The 15,357-nt window shown below is 54.2% G+C and overlaps 1 protein-coding gene across 1 annotated transcript in view; it reads left to right on the forward strand.

The window, feature by feature from the left end:
- CEP192 (centrosomal protein 192) overlaps positions 1 to 15,357 on the forward strand; it is a 140,818-nt gene that overhangs the window by 71,013 nt on the left and 54,448 nt on the right. Inside the window, exons 20-21 of the mRNA XM_075588525.1 lie at positions 3,874 to 4,042; positions 8,059 to 8,231. Coding sequence (XP_075444640.1) covers positions 3,874 to 4,042; positions 8,059 to 8,231 — 342 coding nt within the window. The remainder of the gene's footprint in view (positions 1 to 3,873; positions 4,043 to 8,058; positions 8,232 to 15,357) is intronic.

Raw genomic sequence — 15,357 nt, forward strand, 5'->3', positions numbered from 1 at the left:
TATGTGAATCAATACAATCTGCACACTGACAAGTGATTATCTAAGCTGCAGATCGATCCGTTCCCCTGTAATCGATCGCTTGCTCAGGGTAATATAATTCTGTTCTTGCACAGCATTCTGGGCAATGTAGTCCTGGAATATGATTGGCTGGGCAGTTACTAGATACAATTAATGCACTGCAAAAGAGGGCGGGGCTCAAGAGCCAGAGCCTATCGGAAGGGGGCTGTCACTATGGAAATGCTTCCTACATTAGAAACATTTAAAAATGTCTTTAAAACATTTTTTGAAGTGAAACTTCTTTAGTGGCACCTCTGATGGGATAAAACTGGATAGATGGGGGGGCGAAATGTGAAACGGAAGTGACGACGTAATGGACGCCGCTCCGCTCACACGCCCCCCCCCCCGTCACATGTGGCGGCGGCGGCGATAGCCGCCGGCGCCGCTCCTAATCGCCGCCGCACCCCTCACCCTCCCACACCTCCACACCTAGTTGCTCACATGCGGCGGTGATAGCCGCCGCTCCTAACTGCCACGGCGCCGCTGTTCCGCCGCCCGCTGCCATGCCGCGCGCCACGCATGCGCAGAAGTGGCTGGCAGCGGCGCCGTTCCCCGCCCACTGCCATGCCGCGCGCCACGCATGCGCAGAAGCGGCTGGCAGCGGCGCCTGGTAATAGGGTGGTTTGAGCGCGCCGCCGGGGGGGGTGGGGAAGGGGGGAGCTTGAGCGCGCTGCCGGGTTGTGGGGAAGGGGGGAGCTTGAGCGCGCCGCCGGGTTGTGGGGAAGGGGGGAGCTTGAGCGCGCCGCCGGGGGGTGGGGGGGTATCTGCTCAGAAGACTCAGACTGAGCCCCCCGGGTCCGCAGCTCCGTCGGGGGTGGGGGGAGTCAGGAGAGAGGGGGCAGGACACAGACAGAGAGACATACGGTACACACAGAGAGATACACATACACTGACAGACACGCACACACTGACATACACACATTGACTGACACATACACACAATGACACACACACACTTACTCTGACGCACACACACACACACTGACTGACACACACACACACACACACACTTACTCTGACGCACGCGCACACTCTGACACACACTGACACACGCATGCACACCCCAGTGATGTACCGAACACCGCCCCTGAATGATGTGCCTATTCCTTCCCCCCCACTGTGAGCTCCCCCACCCGCTCAACATTCATGATGCTGTACTGCTGCCAATAAACACATACACACACACACTGACGCATGCACACTTTGACGCATGCACACTTTGACGCATGCACACTTTGACGCATGCACACTTTGACGCAAGCACACTTTGACGCACGCGCACGCACACTGACTGACACACATACGCACGCACACTGACTGACACACACACACTCACTGACCGACACAGAGAGACATTCACACAACACAGAGAGACATACACTGACACACACACACACACACACAATGACTGACACAATGACTGACACAAATACACACACTGACCGGTACAGATACATACACTGACTGACACACACACACAAACAAACACATACATACTCACTGACTGACACACTGACACATGTGTGCCGAGCACGCGCGTTATAAGTCAATTTCTGTGACAAAAGTCAAAGAAGTTTCACTTACTATGCGCGTGCACAGCACACACAGCTTTTTTTTTTAAATGCTGCAAGTATTTTCTCATAGTACAGAACTAACTTATTTTAAAAAAACATGTAGGATATTGCTTGAACAATGTGTGTGTGTTGTCTGAGTCAACATTAATTTTGGAGCTGTTGGCATGTATTAATGTAAACGCTTTATATGATTACTCCATCCTAATATTTGGAATAAAGTTTTATGGTGGAAGGTGCTTAGGGCCCGATTTTTGAAGTGAAACTTCTTTAGTGGCACCTACTTCTGATGGGGCAAAACTGGAGAGATGGGAGATGAAATATGAAATGGAAGTGACGTCATGACTTCCCCCCCCCCCCCCCCTCGCTTCCCCCACACGCCTGCTCTCACATGCGGCAGCGGCGGCGATAGCCGCCGGTGCCGCTCCTAATGGCTGCCGCTCACCCCACACTAACGGCAGCCATTCTCCCCACACGTCCGCACAGACATGGGAGGTTGAGGCGCATGCGCAGATTTGACCGCCGGGTCCCTCAGGTTGAGGCGCATGCGCAGATGTGACCGCCGGGTCCCTCAGGCCAGGAGAGGGCGGCGGCAGCAGCAGTAGCTGCGAGGAGGAGCCATGCGCGCCCCCGTTAGGTGAGGGAGACCCCCACACACACGGCCGCTTACATGCTCCCCCCCACCCGCTCAACAACTGCTCCCCCCACCCGCTGACATGCGGCGGCGGTGCTGCTCCCTGGGGCCCTATACAGGCCCTGATCTCCTGCGGCCTCTCCTCCCGATGCATGCCTGTGCCTTGCTGACCTCCCCCGCCCGAGGCATGGAACGGCTCCTGCTCCCGTAACGGGGTGGGGGGGAGGGGGGTTGAGTGCGCTGCGTTCCCCACAGCACCATCAGCCGGCTCTAGCTGACGATGACGTGCTGCCCCCTCCCCCCGCTGACACGGCCCCCTCCCCCCGCCGACACGGCCCCCTCCCCCCGCCGACACGGCCCCCTCCCCCCGCCGACACGGCCCCCTCCCCCCGCCGACACTGCCTCCGTCCCCCCGCCGACACTGCCTCCATCGCCTCTGTGCCGCGATCTGGTAGGCTGGGGGGAGGACAAGTGTGCTGGGGGGAGTCAGGAGAGAGGGGGGCAGGGAAAGGATAAGGGTGCTGGGGGGAGGACAAGTGTGCTGGGGGGAGTCAGGAGAGGGGGGGGGCAGGGAAAGGATAAGTGTGCTGGGGGGAGGACAAGTGTGCTGGGGGGAGTCAGGAGAGGGGGGGCAGGGAAATGATAAGGGTGCTGGGGGGAGGACAAGTGTGCTGGGGGGAGTGGAGGGGGGGGAGTCAGGAGAGGAGAGGGGGAAGGACACACACACACACTGACTGACACACATACACACACACACACTGACTCACACACACACTGACTGACACACACACTGACTGACACACACACACACACACACACACACACTGACTGACACACATACACACACACACACACACACTGACTGGCACACATACTGACTGACACACATACACACAGAGACACACACACTGACTGACACACATACACATACACACACACACTGAGACACTGACACACACACACATGCATGCACACTGACACACGCACACTGACTGACACACACACCCCAGTGATGCGCTGAACACTGCCCCTGAATGATGTGCCTATTCCCCCCCACCCCCCCGTGAGCTCCCCCCCGCCCTCCCACGCCGTGAGCTAACCGCCGTGAGCTCCCCCCCCCCCCGCCCTCCCACGCCGTGAGCTCCGCCCTCCCACGCCGTGAGCTCCCCCCCCCACCCCGTGAGCTCCGCCCCCCCCTCCCACTCCCCTACCCTCTCCCCGTGAGCTCCCCCCCCCCCCCCGGGAGCGACCCCCCCACCCCCCTGCCCGTGAGCTCCCCCCCTGTGAGCTCCCCCACCCGCTCAACATCCATGATGCTGGTACTGCTGCCAATAAACACGACCCCGCCAATCAAATTTACTCATACTCTAAGCAGTAATAATATTATTGTTACGTTATATGTTGCTGACAACACTCAAAGAAGTTGCACTTACTATGCGCGTGCACAGCACACACAGCTTTTTTTTAAATGTTCTCTGAACATGCAGTGTGATCTGTAATTTTGGCCAATATTGAATCATTTCCTTAGAAAGCCATTGGAATTTAGCGATTTTTTTTGTTTCTGAGACAATGTAATATGTACACATTTCTAACCCCAACTGTGTTTGTTAGGTTGGGGAGCAAAACAGACCAAGTTTTAGGCCAGGTTTAGAAGGTGGCAGTTCAGAGGATGAGTCTTCAAGTGTAATACGAACTGGACCCAATAGTGCTGCTGAGTTAGCTTGCAGACAGTCTGCGGAGGGTCGCGTTCTTTCCTCTTCTGGAACTTCACCTGCAACAGGTATGTATATCGTGGCTAGTAAGTTATTAGGCCTCACATTTCAGCTGTATGTCAACAGAATACTAAACTAATACTTTCTGAAATGTTGCATAGTTTTTAATGTTTTTTTTTTGGTTTTCAGCATAGATATGTGGATACACCATAAAATCAAGTTAATACTTGAATATGCTAGTGAAGCAGATCTTGACCAATGACAGCCATTTTATATGCGCACTTGCAGACCTATATGTGCGTGTGCGCTTACAGAAAAAATCCAAAACTTTACTAGAAGCAAAAATAAATATAACAATTCAAGCAATAAGTACAGGGAGCACGTTTTTCATAAGCAGCTATAAGTGATAATTACATACAAACCAAGCCTGTAATAATCCCCAAAGTACATACCTTTTACAGATTTGAGATTGATTGCCATTGTCACTGAAAGACAGGAATTAGGATGTATCTAAAATGCTACATGAACGGCAAAATCAACTGCCAAGATATTGAAGACTCCTTATTTTTATTTTTTTATTTAAGAGGATGTTTCAGAAATTTAATCTATTATATAATAATAATAGCATGTTCTTGTATAGCGCTGCTGGTTTTACGTAGGACTTTACAGAGACATTGTGCAGGTTCAGTGGAGCTTACAATGTGTTTTTTTGGTGCCTGATGCACAGGGAGATAGTGACTTGCCGAAGGTCACAAGGATGCGACACCGGGAATTGAACCAGGTTCCCCTGCTTCAAACTCCGTGCCAGCCAGTGTCTTTACTCACTGAGCCACTACTCCCTATTATAAACATAGTGAAAGCTGTGCAGCAGATTTTTTTAAAACCATATTGTAACCTGTCTATTCAGCTGCATTTGTGTGGCATTTACAGTAAATAGTCAAAGGCTTTTTCGCCTTGTTTAAATTCAAAAGGAAAAAAAGGAATGGAATGCCCCACTTGTTGCAATTTGATAGATCTGTTAAATATCAAGTAAAGAAGTTCCACTGCACAGTAAATGCTTAGTGACACTTGCTAAGCACTTCCATGTTTTTGTGATCTAGATCAGGGGTGAGCAAACTTTTTATGCCGAGCCCCCCTTTTCATCCATGAAATTTCTCGGGCCCCCCCTGCCTGATGTAATCAAAATCACATGACGTCAGCGCACGTGAGCTGGTTCAGCCATTGAGGGCGAACCAGCTTTGTAACGCCCCCGCCACGCGTCTACAAAAAAAGTATTTATAGCACAAATTACATAACTTAAAAATAAATATTATAATATTTGTCTAATAGCGTTCCCATTTCTGCTGTATTATTAATCTCTCTCTTCCCGCCACATTAGAACACCTCAGGACCTCTCTAACCTCTTCCAGTCTCTCCCTGTATTTCTCACTCCCCCTCCAGTCCCTCTCTATTCCTCCCCTCAGTGTCTCCCCCTCCCCCCCCACTCTCTTTCCCTCCCCCCAGTGTGTGTCTCTTTCTCCCTCCCCCCATTGTCTCTCACTCTCTCCCTCCCCCCATTGTCTCTCACTCTCTCCCCTCTTCCAGTCTCACACTCCTCTTCCAGTCTCTCCAACTCCCTGTATTTCTCACTCCCCCTCCAGTCCCTCTCTATCCCTCCCCTCAGTGTCTCCCCCCACTCTCTTTCCCTCCCCCTGTGTGTCTCTCTTTCTTTCTCCCTCCCCCTAGTGTCCCCCTCCCTCCATTGTCTCTCACTCTCCTTCCAGCCATTGCCTCTCCCTCCCCCCAGTGTCTCTCTTGCACTCTCCAACCAGCTATTGTTTCTCCCTCCACCCGGTGTCTCTCTCACACTCTCCCTCCAGCCATTGTGTGTCTCTCTCCCTCCTGCCAGTGTCTCCCTCCCTCCCACCAATGTCTCTCTCATCCCCATCCCCATGTAGCTCTTTCACCCCCCCTCCCCATGTCACACTCACTCTCACCCCCCTCCCCATCTCACACTCTCACCCCCCTCATGTCACTCACACCCTCCCCATGCCTCAGTCTCACACTCACTCCCCCATGTCCCAGTCTCACACTCACTCCCCCATGTCCCAGTCTCACACTCACTCCCCCATGTCCCAGTCTCACTCTCCCACCCCCCCATGTCCCATTCTCACCCCCCCCCCCATGTCCCAGTCTCACTCCCCCCCATGTCCCAGTCTCACTCCCCCCACATGTCCCAGTCCCCCCCCATGTGCCAGTCTCACTCCCCCCCCATGTGCCAGTCTCACTCCCCCCCCATGTGCCAGTCTCACTCCCCCCCATGTCCCAGTCTCACCCCCCCATGTCCCAGTCTCACTCCCCCATGTCCCAGTCTCACTCCCCCATGTCCCAGTCTCACTCCCCCATGTCCCAGTCTCACTCCCCCATGTCCCAGTCTCACTCCCCCATGTCCCAGTCTCACTCCCCCATGTCCCAGTCTCACTCCCCCATGTCCCAGTCTCACTCCCCCATGTCCCAGTCTCACTCCCCCATGTCCCAGTCTCACTCCCCCATGTCCCAGTCTCACTCCCCCATGTCCCAGTCTCACTCCCCCATGTCCCAGTCTCACTCCCCCATGTCCCAGTCTCACTCCCCCATGTCCCAGTCTCACTCCCCCATGTCCCAGTCCCCCCCCCATTCACTCACACCCTCCCCATGCCTCAGTCTCACACTCACTCCCCCATGTCCCAGTCTCTCACTCACTCCCCCATGTCCCAGTCTCACACTCACTCCCCCATGTCCCAGTCTCACTCTCCCACCCCCCCATGTCCCATTCTCACTCCCCCACCATGTCCCAGTCTCACTCCCCCCCCATGTCCCAGTCTCACTCCCCCCACATGTCCCAGTCCCCCCCCATGTCCCAGTCTCACTCCCCCCCCATGTGCCAGTCTCACTCCCCCCCCATGTGCCAGTCTCACTCCCCCCCCATGTGCCAGTCTCACTCCCCCCCCATGTGCCAGTCTCACTCCCCCCCCCATGTGCCAGTCTCACTCCCCCCCATGTCCCAGTCTCACCCCCCCATGTCCCAGTCTCACCCCCCCATGTCCCAGTCTCACTCCCCCATGTCCCAGTCTCACTCCCCCATGTCCCAGTCTCACTCCCCCATGTCCCAGTCTCACTCCCCCATGTCCCAGTCTCACTCCCCCATGTCCCAGTCTCACTCCCCCATGTCCCAGTCTCACTCCCCCATGTCCCAGTCTCACTCCCCCATGTCCCAGTCTCACTCCCCCATGTCCCAGTCTCACTCCCCCCCATGTCCCAGTCTCACCCCCCCATGTCCCAGTCTCACCCCCCCCCCCCATGTCCCAGTCTCACCCCCCCCCATGTACCAGTCTCACTCACCCCCCCCCATGTCCCAGTCTCACTCACTCCCCCCCATGTCCCAGTCTCACTCACTCCCCCCCATGTCCCAGTCTCACTCCCCCCCCATGTCCCAGTCTCACTCCCCCCCCATGTCCCAGTCTCACTCCCCCCCCATGTCCCAGTCTCACTCACCCCCCCCCCCCCCATGTCCCAGTCTCACTCACCCCCCCCCCATGTCCCAGTCTCACTCACCCCCCCCCCCCCCATGTCCCAGTCTCACTCACCCCCTCTCCCCATGTCACACACGCAGGAAGCAGGAAGCAACGAGATGCTGCTGTGTACTGTAGCGCAGCACAGCGCAGCACAGCGCAGCACAGCGCAGCACAGCGCCACCTAATGGCCAAAAGAAAAATTGCAGCTGCAGACGGCTTTTTTCCCTCTGCTCCTGGCAAAATCGCCGCTGCTTCCTGCGCCCCCCCTAAACAATCTTGCGCCCCCCCAGGGGGGCGCGCCCCCCAGTTTGCGCACCGCTGATCTAGATACTGGGTAGACTAACGCTTTCTTCTGTGACGTTAACTATCCTTTTTGTGGGGGGGTGGGGTGTGGGTTTGATGTCTTCCACTTGGTTCAGAAGGTTTTGGCTTCATGTTGAAGAGGGGTCCAAGCAATATAGACACGTCTATAGATATATTTGAACACCTTAAAAATATTTGTCCAATAAGGCTTGACGCAATACTTTTTTTTAGCAGTCTGTCTTTTCTAGGAGATGGATGTGGCCTTGGAGATGGTAGCAGTGGAAGTGACGATGGTGTGAAAATCGTACATATCTTTTCCTCTAATGTTCAGACAACTGGGTCTTGGGAAGCCGACCTAGTTATGAGAAATGTGGCTGGAGAGGAAAGTGAAAACTTGCTGCAGCTTCCTTCTGAAAAGCAAGTAAGTAGGCATATTTTACACCTTCCAAATTAATTTTTATTGTACAATACTTTAAGGATTTGCAATTGCATGCTACCTACAAACTAAATTGGGTAAATCATTGATGGAGGAAAAGGCTTTTCGGAGTGCTTGTCGCAATATTAGGCAGTAACTGCAAAGGCTAACAGCATATTAACGTGCTTAAAGGAGCAATACAGACATGATCCTATTTGTTTTTTTTTTTTAAATGCACATAGTTCATTTGTAGATACTACTTACTACACTTGTTCCTCTGTTTTTTGACGTGAAACTTCTTTAGTGGCACATATTCTGATGGGGTAAAACGGGAGAGTGGGGGCGAAATATGAAACGGAAGTGACGTCACGGCTCCCCATCCCACTCCCCCCATGCGCCTGCTGGCGCTCCTAACGGGCGCTGCGCCCCCACACGGCCGATCACATATGCGGCGGCCGCTCCTAACGGCCGCCATACGTCCGCTGCAATGGCGCGCATGCGCATAACTAATGGCGACTACGGCCTTCTGCGCATGCGCATAAGCGGCTGGCAGCGGCTCCGTTCCCCCAACACGTCCGCTGCCAGGCCGCGCATGCGCATAGTCATGGGGACGCTGGGGAAAGACGCATGCGGCTGCCAGCGGCGCCGTTCCCCCCACACGCCCCAGCACAGTAGTCATGGCGACACTCAAGACGCCACGGCTCTCATAGGGACACTGCAGCCCACACTGCTCCCCGGGGCCCTATGCAGGCCCTGATCTCCCGCGGCCTTTCCTCTCCTCCCGGTGCATGCCCGTGTCCCTGCAGGCCTCCCCCGGCCGCTGCCTGTGGGATGAGCCGCTGCGGGTCTGTCTCAGGCCTGAGCTCCGGGCAGGAGGTGACTGTGACTGGTGAGGGCGGGGAGACCTTCACCTCCCTGGGCCGGTACCGGGCGGGGAGCTGGAGCTGAGCCTCTCCCCGTCCCTGCAGGGCAGCAGCTTCTGTGGGGTAGAGCCCGAGGGGCTCCTGTGGTCCCTGCAGTCGTGGTCTCTCCCTTCAGGAGGCTGCTCCGGAGGGATGTGCAGACGAGCCGGCCGCCTGCTGGTCACGGCCGCCTAGGAGAGGAGCTTCATGCGGGAGCTGGTGACACGGAGCCCGGTGCGGGAGGGAAGGGTCCGGGGCAGCCTCTTCCTGCCGCCCGATGAGTGCGTGCCTAGACTGGGGAGATGGGGTGTATCATTAGGAGGAGGGCAGGGGGTATTGGTGTGGCTATATCATTTGGGGTGGGGGACAGGGGTTATTCGGGTGTATCATTCGGGGGAGGGCAGGGGGTATTGGGGTGGGAATCATGGAGCTGTATTGGGGGTGAATAGGTTAGGGGGATGTGTGAGGTGCAGGGGGGCTGCGCATACGTCACACGGTCACACGGTCACACGCACGCACATGGTCGCGCACGCACATGGTCGCGCACGCACACGGTCACACACACGCACGCACATGGTCGCGCACACACACACAGTCGCACACGCGCACACAGTCAGTCGCACGCACACAGTCAGTCGCACGCGCACTGTTACGCGCACGCGCACTGTCACGCGCACGCGCACAGTCACACGCAGTCACACAGTAACACGCACAGTCACACGCAGTCACACAGTAACACGCACAGTCACGCGCAGTCGCACAGTCACGCGCAGTCACACAGTAACGCGCAGTCACACAGTAACACGCGCAGTCACGCACACAGTCATGCGCAGTCACACAGTAACACGCGCAGTCACGCGCACAGTCACGCGCAGTCACACAGTAACGCGCACAGTCACGCGCAGTCACACAGTAACACGCACAGTCACGCGCAGTCACACAGTAACACGCACAGTCACACAGTCACACGCACAGTCACACAGTCACACGCACAGTCACACGCACACACACACACACACACACACACACACACGAGGAATTCACACTTAGTGCAAATACAAGGGATGTGTACGCACGTTCTAAGTCAAATTTATTTGCGTTTTGTCAATGAAATTGTATTTTGATTTTTAATTAAAACATCACCAATACAAATACAATTTCTATGACAAAAGTCAAAGAAGTTTCACATACTACGCGCGTGCACAGCGCACACAGTTTTTTTTTTTCTACAATTTTTAATGAGCTTTGATGTACTGAGCATTTTTTGGTTGCTATACCAGGTCTCTTGCAGAGTTCCCAGCAGGAGACTGTCTATTGTTAACGTTTTCACCTCAGCCGCAATTTGTTACCCATCGTAATACAGGCATACCCCGCTTTAAGTACACTCACTTTAAGTACACTCGCGAGTAAGTACATATCGCCCAATAGGCAAACGGCAGCTCACGCATGCGCCTGTCAGCACGTCCTGAACAGCAATACCGGCTCCCTACCTGTACCAAAGCTGTGCGCAAGTGGGGAGACTATAGAGCCTGTTACAAATGCGTTATTTACATCAGTTACGCACGTATATAACGATTGCAGTACAGTACATGCATCGATAAGTGGGAAAAGGTAGTGCTTCACTTTAAGTACATTTTTGCTTTACATACATGCTCCGGTCCCATTGCGTACATTAATGCGGGGTATGCCTGTATAAGGTTATACTGTTGTGTTCCACTGGCTGCAGGATAGATTCATATGTCAGCCATAATACGAACCCAGGTAGCTTGATCTTCGCCAATCAGAGGGATGTGCAGACGAGCCGGCCGCCTGCTGGTCACGGCCGCCTAGGAGAGGAGCTTCATGCGGGAGCTGGTGACACGGAGCCCGGTGCGGGAGGGAAGGGTCCGGGGCAGCCTCTTCCTGCCGCCCGATGAGTGCGTGCCTAGACTGGGGAGATGGGGTGTATCATTAGGAGGAGGGCAGGGGGTATTGGTGTGGCTATATCATTTGGGGTGGGGGACAGGGGTTATTCGGGTGTATCATTCGGGGGAGGGCAGGGGGTATTGGGGTGGGAATCATGGAGCTGTATTGGGGGTGAATAGGTTAGGGGGATGTGTGAGGTGCAGGGGGGCTGCGCATACGTCACACGGTCACACGGACACACACGCACGCACATGGTCGCGCACGCACACGGTCACACACACGCACGCACATGGTCGCGCACACACACACAGTCGCACACGCGCACACAGTCAGTCGCACGCACACAGTCAGTCGCACGCGCACTGTCACGCGCACGCGCACTGTCACGCGCACGCGCACGCGCACAGTCACACGCAGTCACACAGTAACACGCACAGTCACACGCAGTCACACAGTAACACGCACAGTCACGCGCAGTCGCACAGTCACGCGCAGTCACACAGTAACGCGCACAGTCACGCGCAGTCACACAGTAACACGCGCAGTCACGCACACAGTCATGCGCAGTCACACAGTAACACGCGCAGTCACGCGCACAGTCACGCGCAGTCACACAGTAACACGCGCAGTCACGCGCACAGTCACGCGCAGTCACACAGTAACACGCGCAGTCACACAGTAACACGCACAGTCACGCGCAGTCACACAGTAACACGCACAGTCACACAGTCACACGCACAGTCACACGCACACACACACACACACACGAGGAATTCACACTTAGTGCAAATACAAGGGATGTGTACGCACGTTCTAAGTCAAATTTATTTGCGTTTTGTCAATGAAATTGTATTTTGATTTTTAATTAAAACATCACCAATACAAATACAATTTCTATGACAAAAGTCAAAGAAGTTTCACTTACTATGCGCGTGCACAGCGCACACAGTTTTTTTTTTTCTACAATTTTTAATGAGCTTTGATGTACTGAGCATTTTTTGGTTGCTATACCAGGTCTCTTGCAGAGTTCCCAGCAGGAGACTGTCTATTGTTAACGTTTTCACCTCAGCCGCAATTTGTTACCCATCGTAATACAGGCATACCCCGCTTTAAGGACACTCACTTTAAGTACACTCGCGAGTAAGTACATATCGCCCAATAGGCAAACGGCAGCTCACGCATGCGCCTGTCAGCACGTCCTGAACAGCAATACCGGCTCCCTACCTGTACCAAAGCTGTGCGCAAGTGGGGAGACTATAGAGCCTGTTACAAATGCGTTATTTACATCAGTTACGCACGTATATAACGATTGCAGTACAGTACATGCATCGATAAGTGGGAAAAGGTAGTGCTTCACTTTAAGTACATTTTTGCTTTACATACATGCTCCGGTCCCATTGCGTACATTAATGCGGGGTATGCCTGTATAAGGTTATACTGTTGTGTTCCACTGGCTGCAGGATAGATTCATATGTCAGCCATAATACGAACCCAGGTAGCTTGATCTTCGCCAATCAGAGGGATGTGCAGACGAGCCGGCCGCCTGCTGGTCACGGCCGCCTAGGAGAGGAGCTTCATGCGGGAGCTGGTGACACGGAGCCCGGTGCGGGAGGGAAGGGTCCGGGGCAGCCTCTTCCTGCCGCCCGATGAGTGCGTGCCTAGACTGGGGAGATGGGGTGTATCATTAGGAGGAGGGCAGGGGGTATTGGTGTGGCTATATCATTTGGGGTGGGGGACAGGGGTTATTCGGGTGTATCATTCGGGGGAGGGCAGGGGGTATTGGGGTGGGAATCATGGAGCTGTATTGGGGGTGAATAGGTTAGGGGGATGTGTGAGGTGCAGGGGGGCTGCGCATACGTCACACGGTCACACGGACACACACGCACGCACATGGTCGCGCACGCACACGGTCACACACACGCACGCACATGGTCGCGCACACACACACAGTCGCACACGCGCACACAGTCAGTCGCACGCACACAGTCAGTCGCACGCGCACTGTCACGCGCACGCGCACTGTCACGCGCACGCGCACAGTCACACGCAGTCACACAGTAACACGCACAGTCACACGCAGTCACACAGTAACACGCACAGTCACGCGCAGTCGCACAGTCACGCGCAGTCACACAGTAACGCGCACAGTCACGCGCAGTCACACAGTAACACGCGCAGTCACGCACACAGTCATGCGCAGTCACACAGTAACACGCGCAGTCACGCGCACAGTCACGCGCAGTCACACAGTAACACGCGCAGTCACGCGCACAGTCACGCGCAGTCACACAGTAACACGCGCAGTCACACAGTAACACGCACAGTCACGCGCAGTCACACAGTAACACGCACAGTCACACAGTCACACGCACAGTCACACGCACACACACACACACACACACACGAGGAATTCACACTTAGTGCAAATACAAGGGATGTGTACGCACGTTCTAAGTCAAATTTATTTGCGTTTTGTCAATGAAATTGTATTTTGATTTTTAATTAAAACATCACCAATACAAATACAATTTCTATGACAAAAGTCAAAGAAGTTTCACTTACTATGCGCGTGCACAGCGCACACAGTTTTTTTTTTTCTACAATTTTTAATGAGCTTTGATGTACTGAGCATTTTTTGGTTGCTATACCAGGTCTCTTGCAGAGTTCCCAGCAGGAGACTGTCTATTGTTAACGTTTTCACCTCAGCCGCAATTTGTTACCCATCGTAATACAGGCATACCCCGCTTTAAGGACACTCACTTTAAGTACACTCGCGAGTAAGTACATATCGCCCAATAGGCAAACGGCAGCTCACGCATGCGCCTGTCAGCACGTCCTGAACAGCAATACCGGCTCCCTACCTGTACCAAAGCTGTGCGCAAGTGGGGAGACTATAGAGCCTGTTACAAATGCGTTATTTACATCAGTTACGCACGTATATAACGATTGCAGTACAGTACATGCATCGATAAGTGGGAAAAGGTAGTGCTTCACTTTAAGTACATTTTTGCTTTACATACATGCTCCGGTCCCATTGCGTACATTAATGCGGGGTATGCCTGTATAAGGTTATACTGTTGTGTTCCACTGGCTGCAGGATAGATTCATATGTCAGCCATAATACGAACCCAGGTAGCTTGATCTTCGCCAATCAGAGGGATGTGCAGACGAGCCGGCCGCCTGCTGGTCACGGCCGCCTAGGAGAGGAGCTTCATGCGGGAGCTGGTGACACGGAGCCCGGTGCGGGAGGGAAGGGTCCGGGGCAGCCTCTTCCTGCCGCCCGATGAGTGCGTGCCTAGACTGGGGAGATGGGGTGTATCATTAGGAGGAGGGCAGGGGGTATTGGTGTGGCTATATCATTTGGGGTGGGGGACAGGGGTTATTCGGGTGTATCATTCGGGGGAGGGCAGGGGGTATTGGGGTGGGAATCATGGAGCTGTATTGGGGGTGAATAGGTTAGGGGGATGTGTGAGGTGCAGGGGGGCTGCGCATACGTCACACGGTCACACGGACACACACGCACGCACATGGTCGCGCACGCACACGGTCACACACACGCACGCACATGGTCGCGCACACACACACAGTCGCACACGCGCACACAGTCAGTCGCACGCACACAGTCAGTCGCACGCGCACTGTCACGCGCACGCGCACTGTCACGCGCACGCGCACAGTCACACGCAGTCACACAGTAACACGCACAGTCACACGCAGTCACACAGTAACACGCACAGTCACGCGCAGTCGCACAGTCACGCGCAGTCACACAGTAACGCGCACAGTCACGCGCAGTCACACAGTAACACGCGCAGTCACGCACACAGTCATGCGCAGTCACACAGTAACACGCGCAGTCACGCGCACAGTCACGCGCAGTCACACAGTAACACGCGCAGTCACGCGCACAGTCACGCGCAGTCACACAGTAACACGCGCAGTCACACAGTAACACGCACAGTCACGCGCAGTCACACAGTAACACGCACAGTCACACAGTCACACGCACAGTCACACGCACACACACACACACACACACACGAGGAATTCACACTTAGTGCAAATACAAGGGATGTGTACGCACGTTCTAAGTCAAATTTATTTGCGTTTTGTCAATGAAATTGTATTTTGATTTTTAATTAAAACATCACCAATACAAATACAATTTCTATGACAAAAGTCAAAGAAGTTTCACTTACTATGCGCGTGCACAGCGCACACAGTTTTTTTTTTTCTACAATTTTTAATGAGCTTTGATGTACTGAGCATTTTTTGGTTGCTATACCAGGTCTCTTGCAGAGTTCCCAGCAGGAGACTGTCTATTG

Source organism: Ascaphus truei, chromosome 2 (assembly GCF_040206685.1).
Source record: "Ascaphus truei isolate aAscTru1 chromosome 2, aAscTru1.hap1, whole genome shotgun sequence".
Classification (NCBI taxonomy): Eukaryota; Metazoa; Chordata; class Amphibia; order Anura; family Ascaphidae; genus Ascaphus; species Ascaphus truei.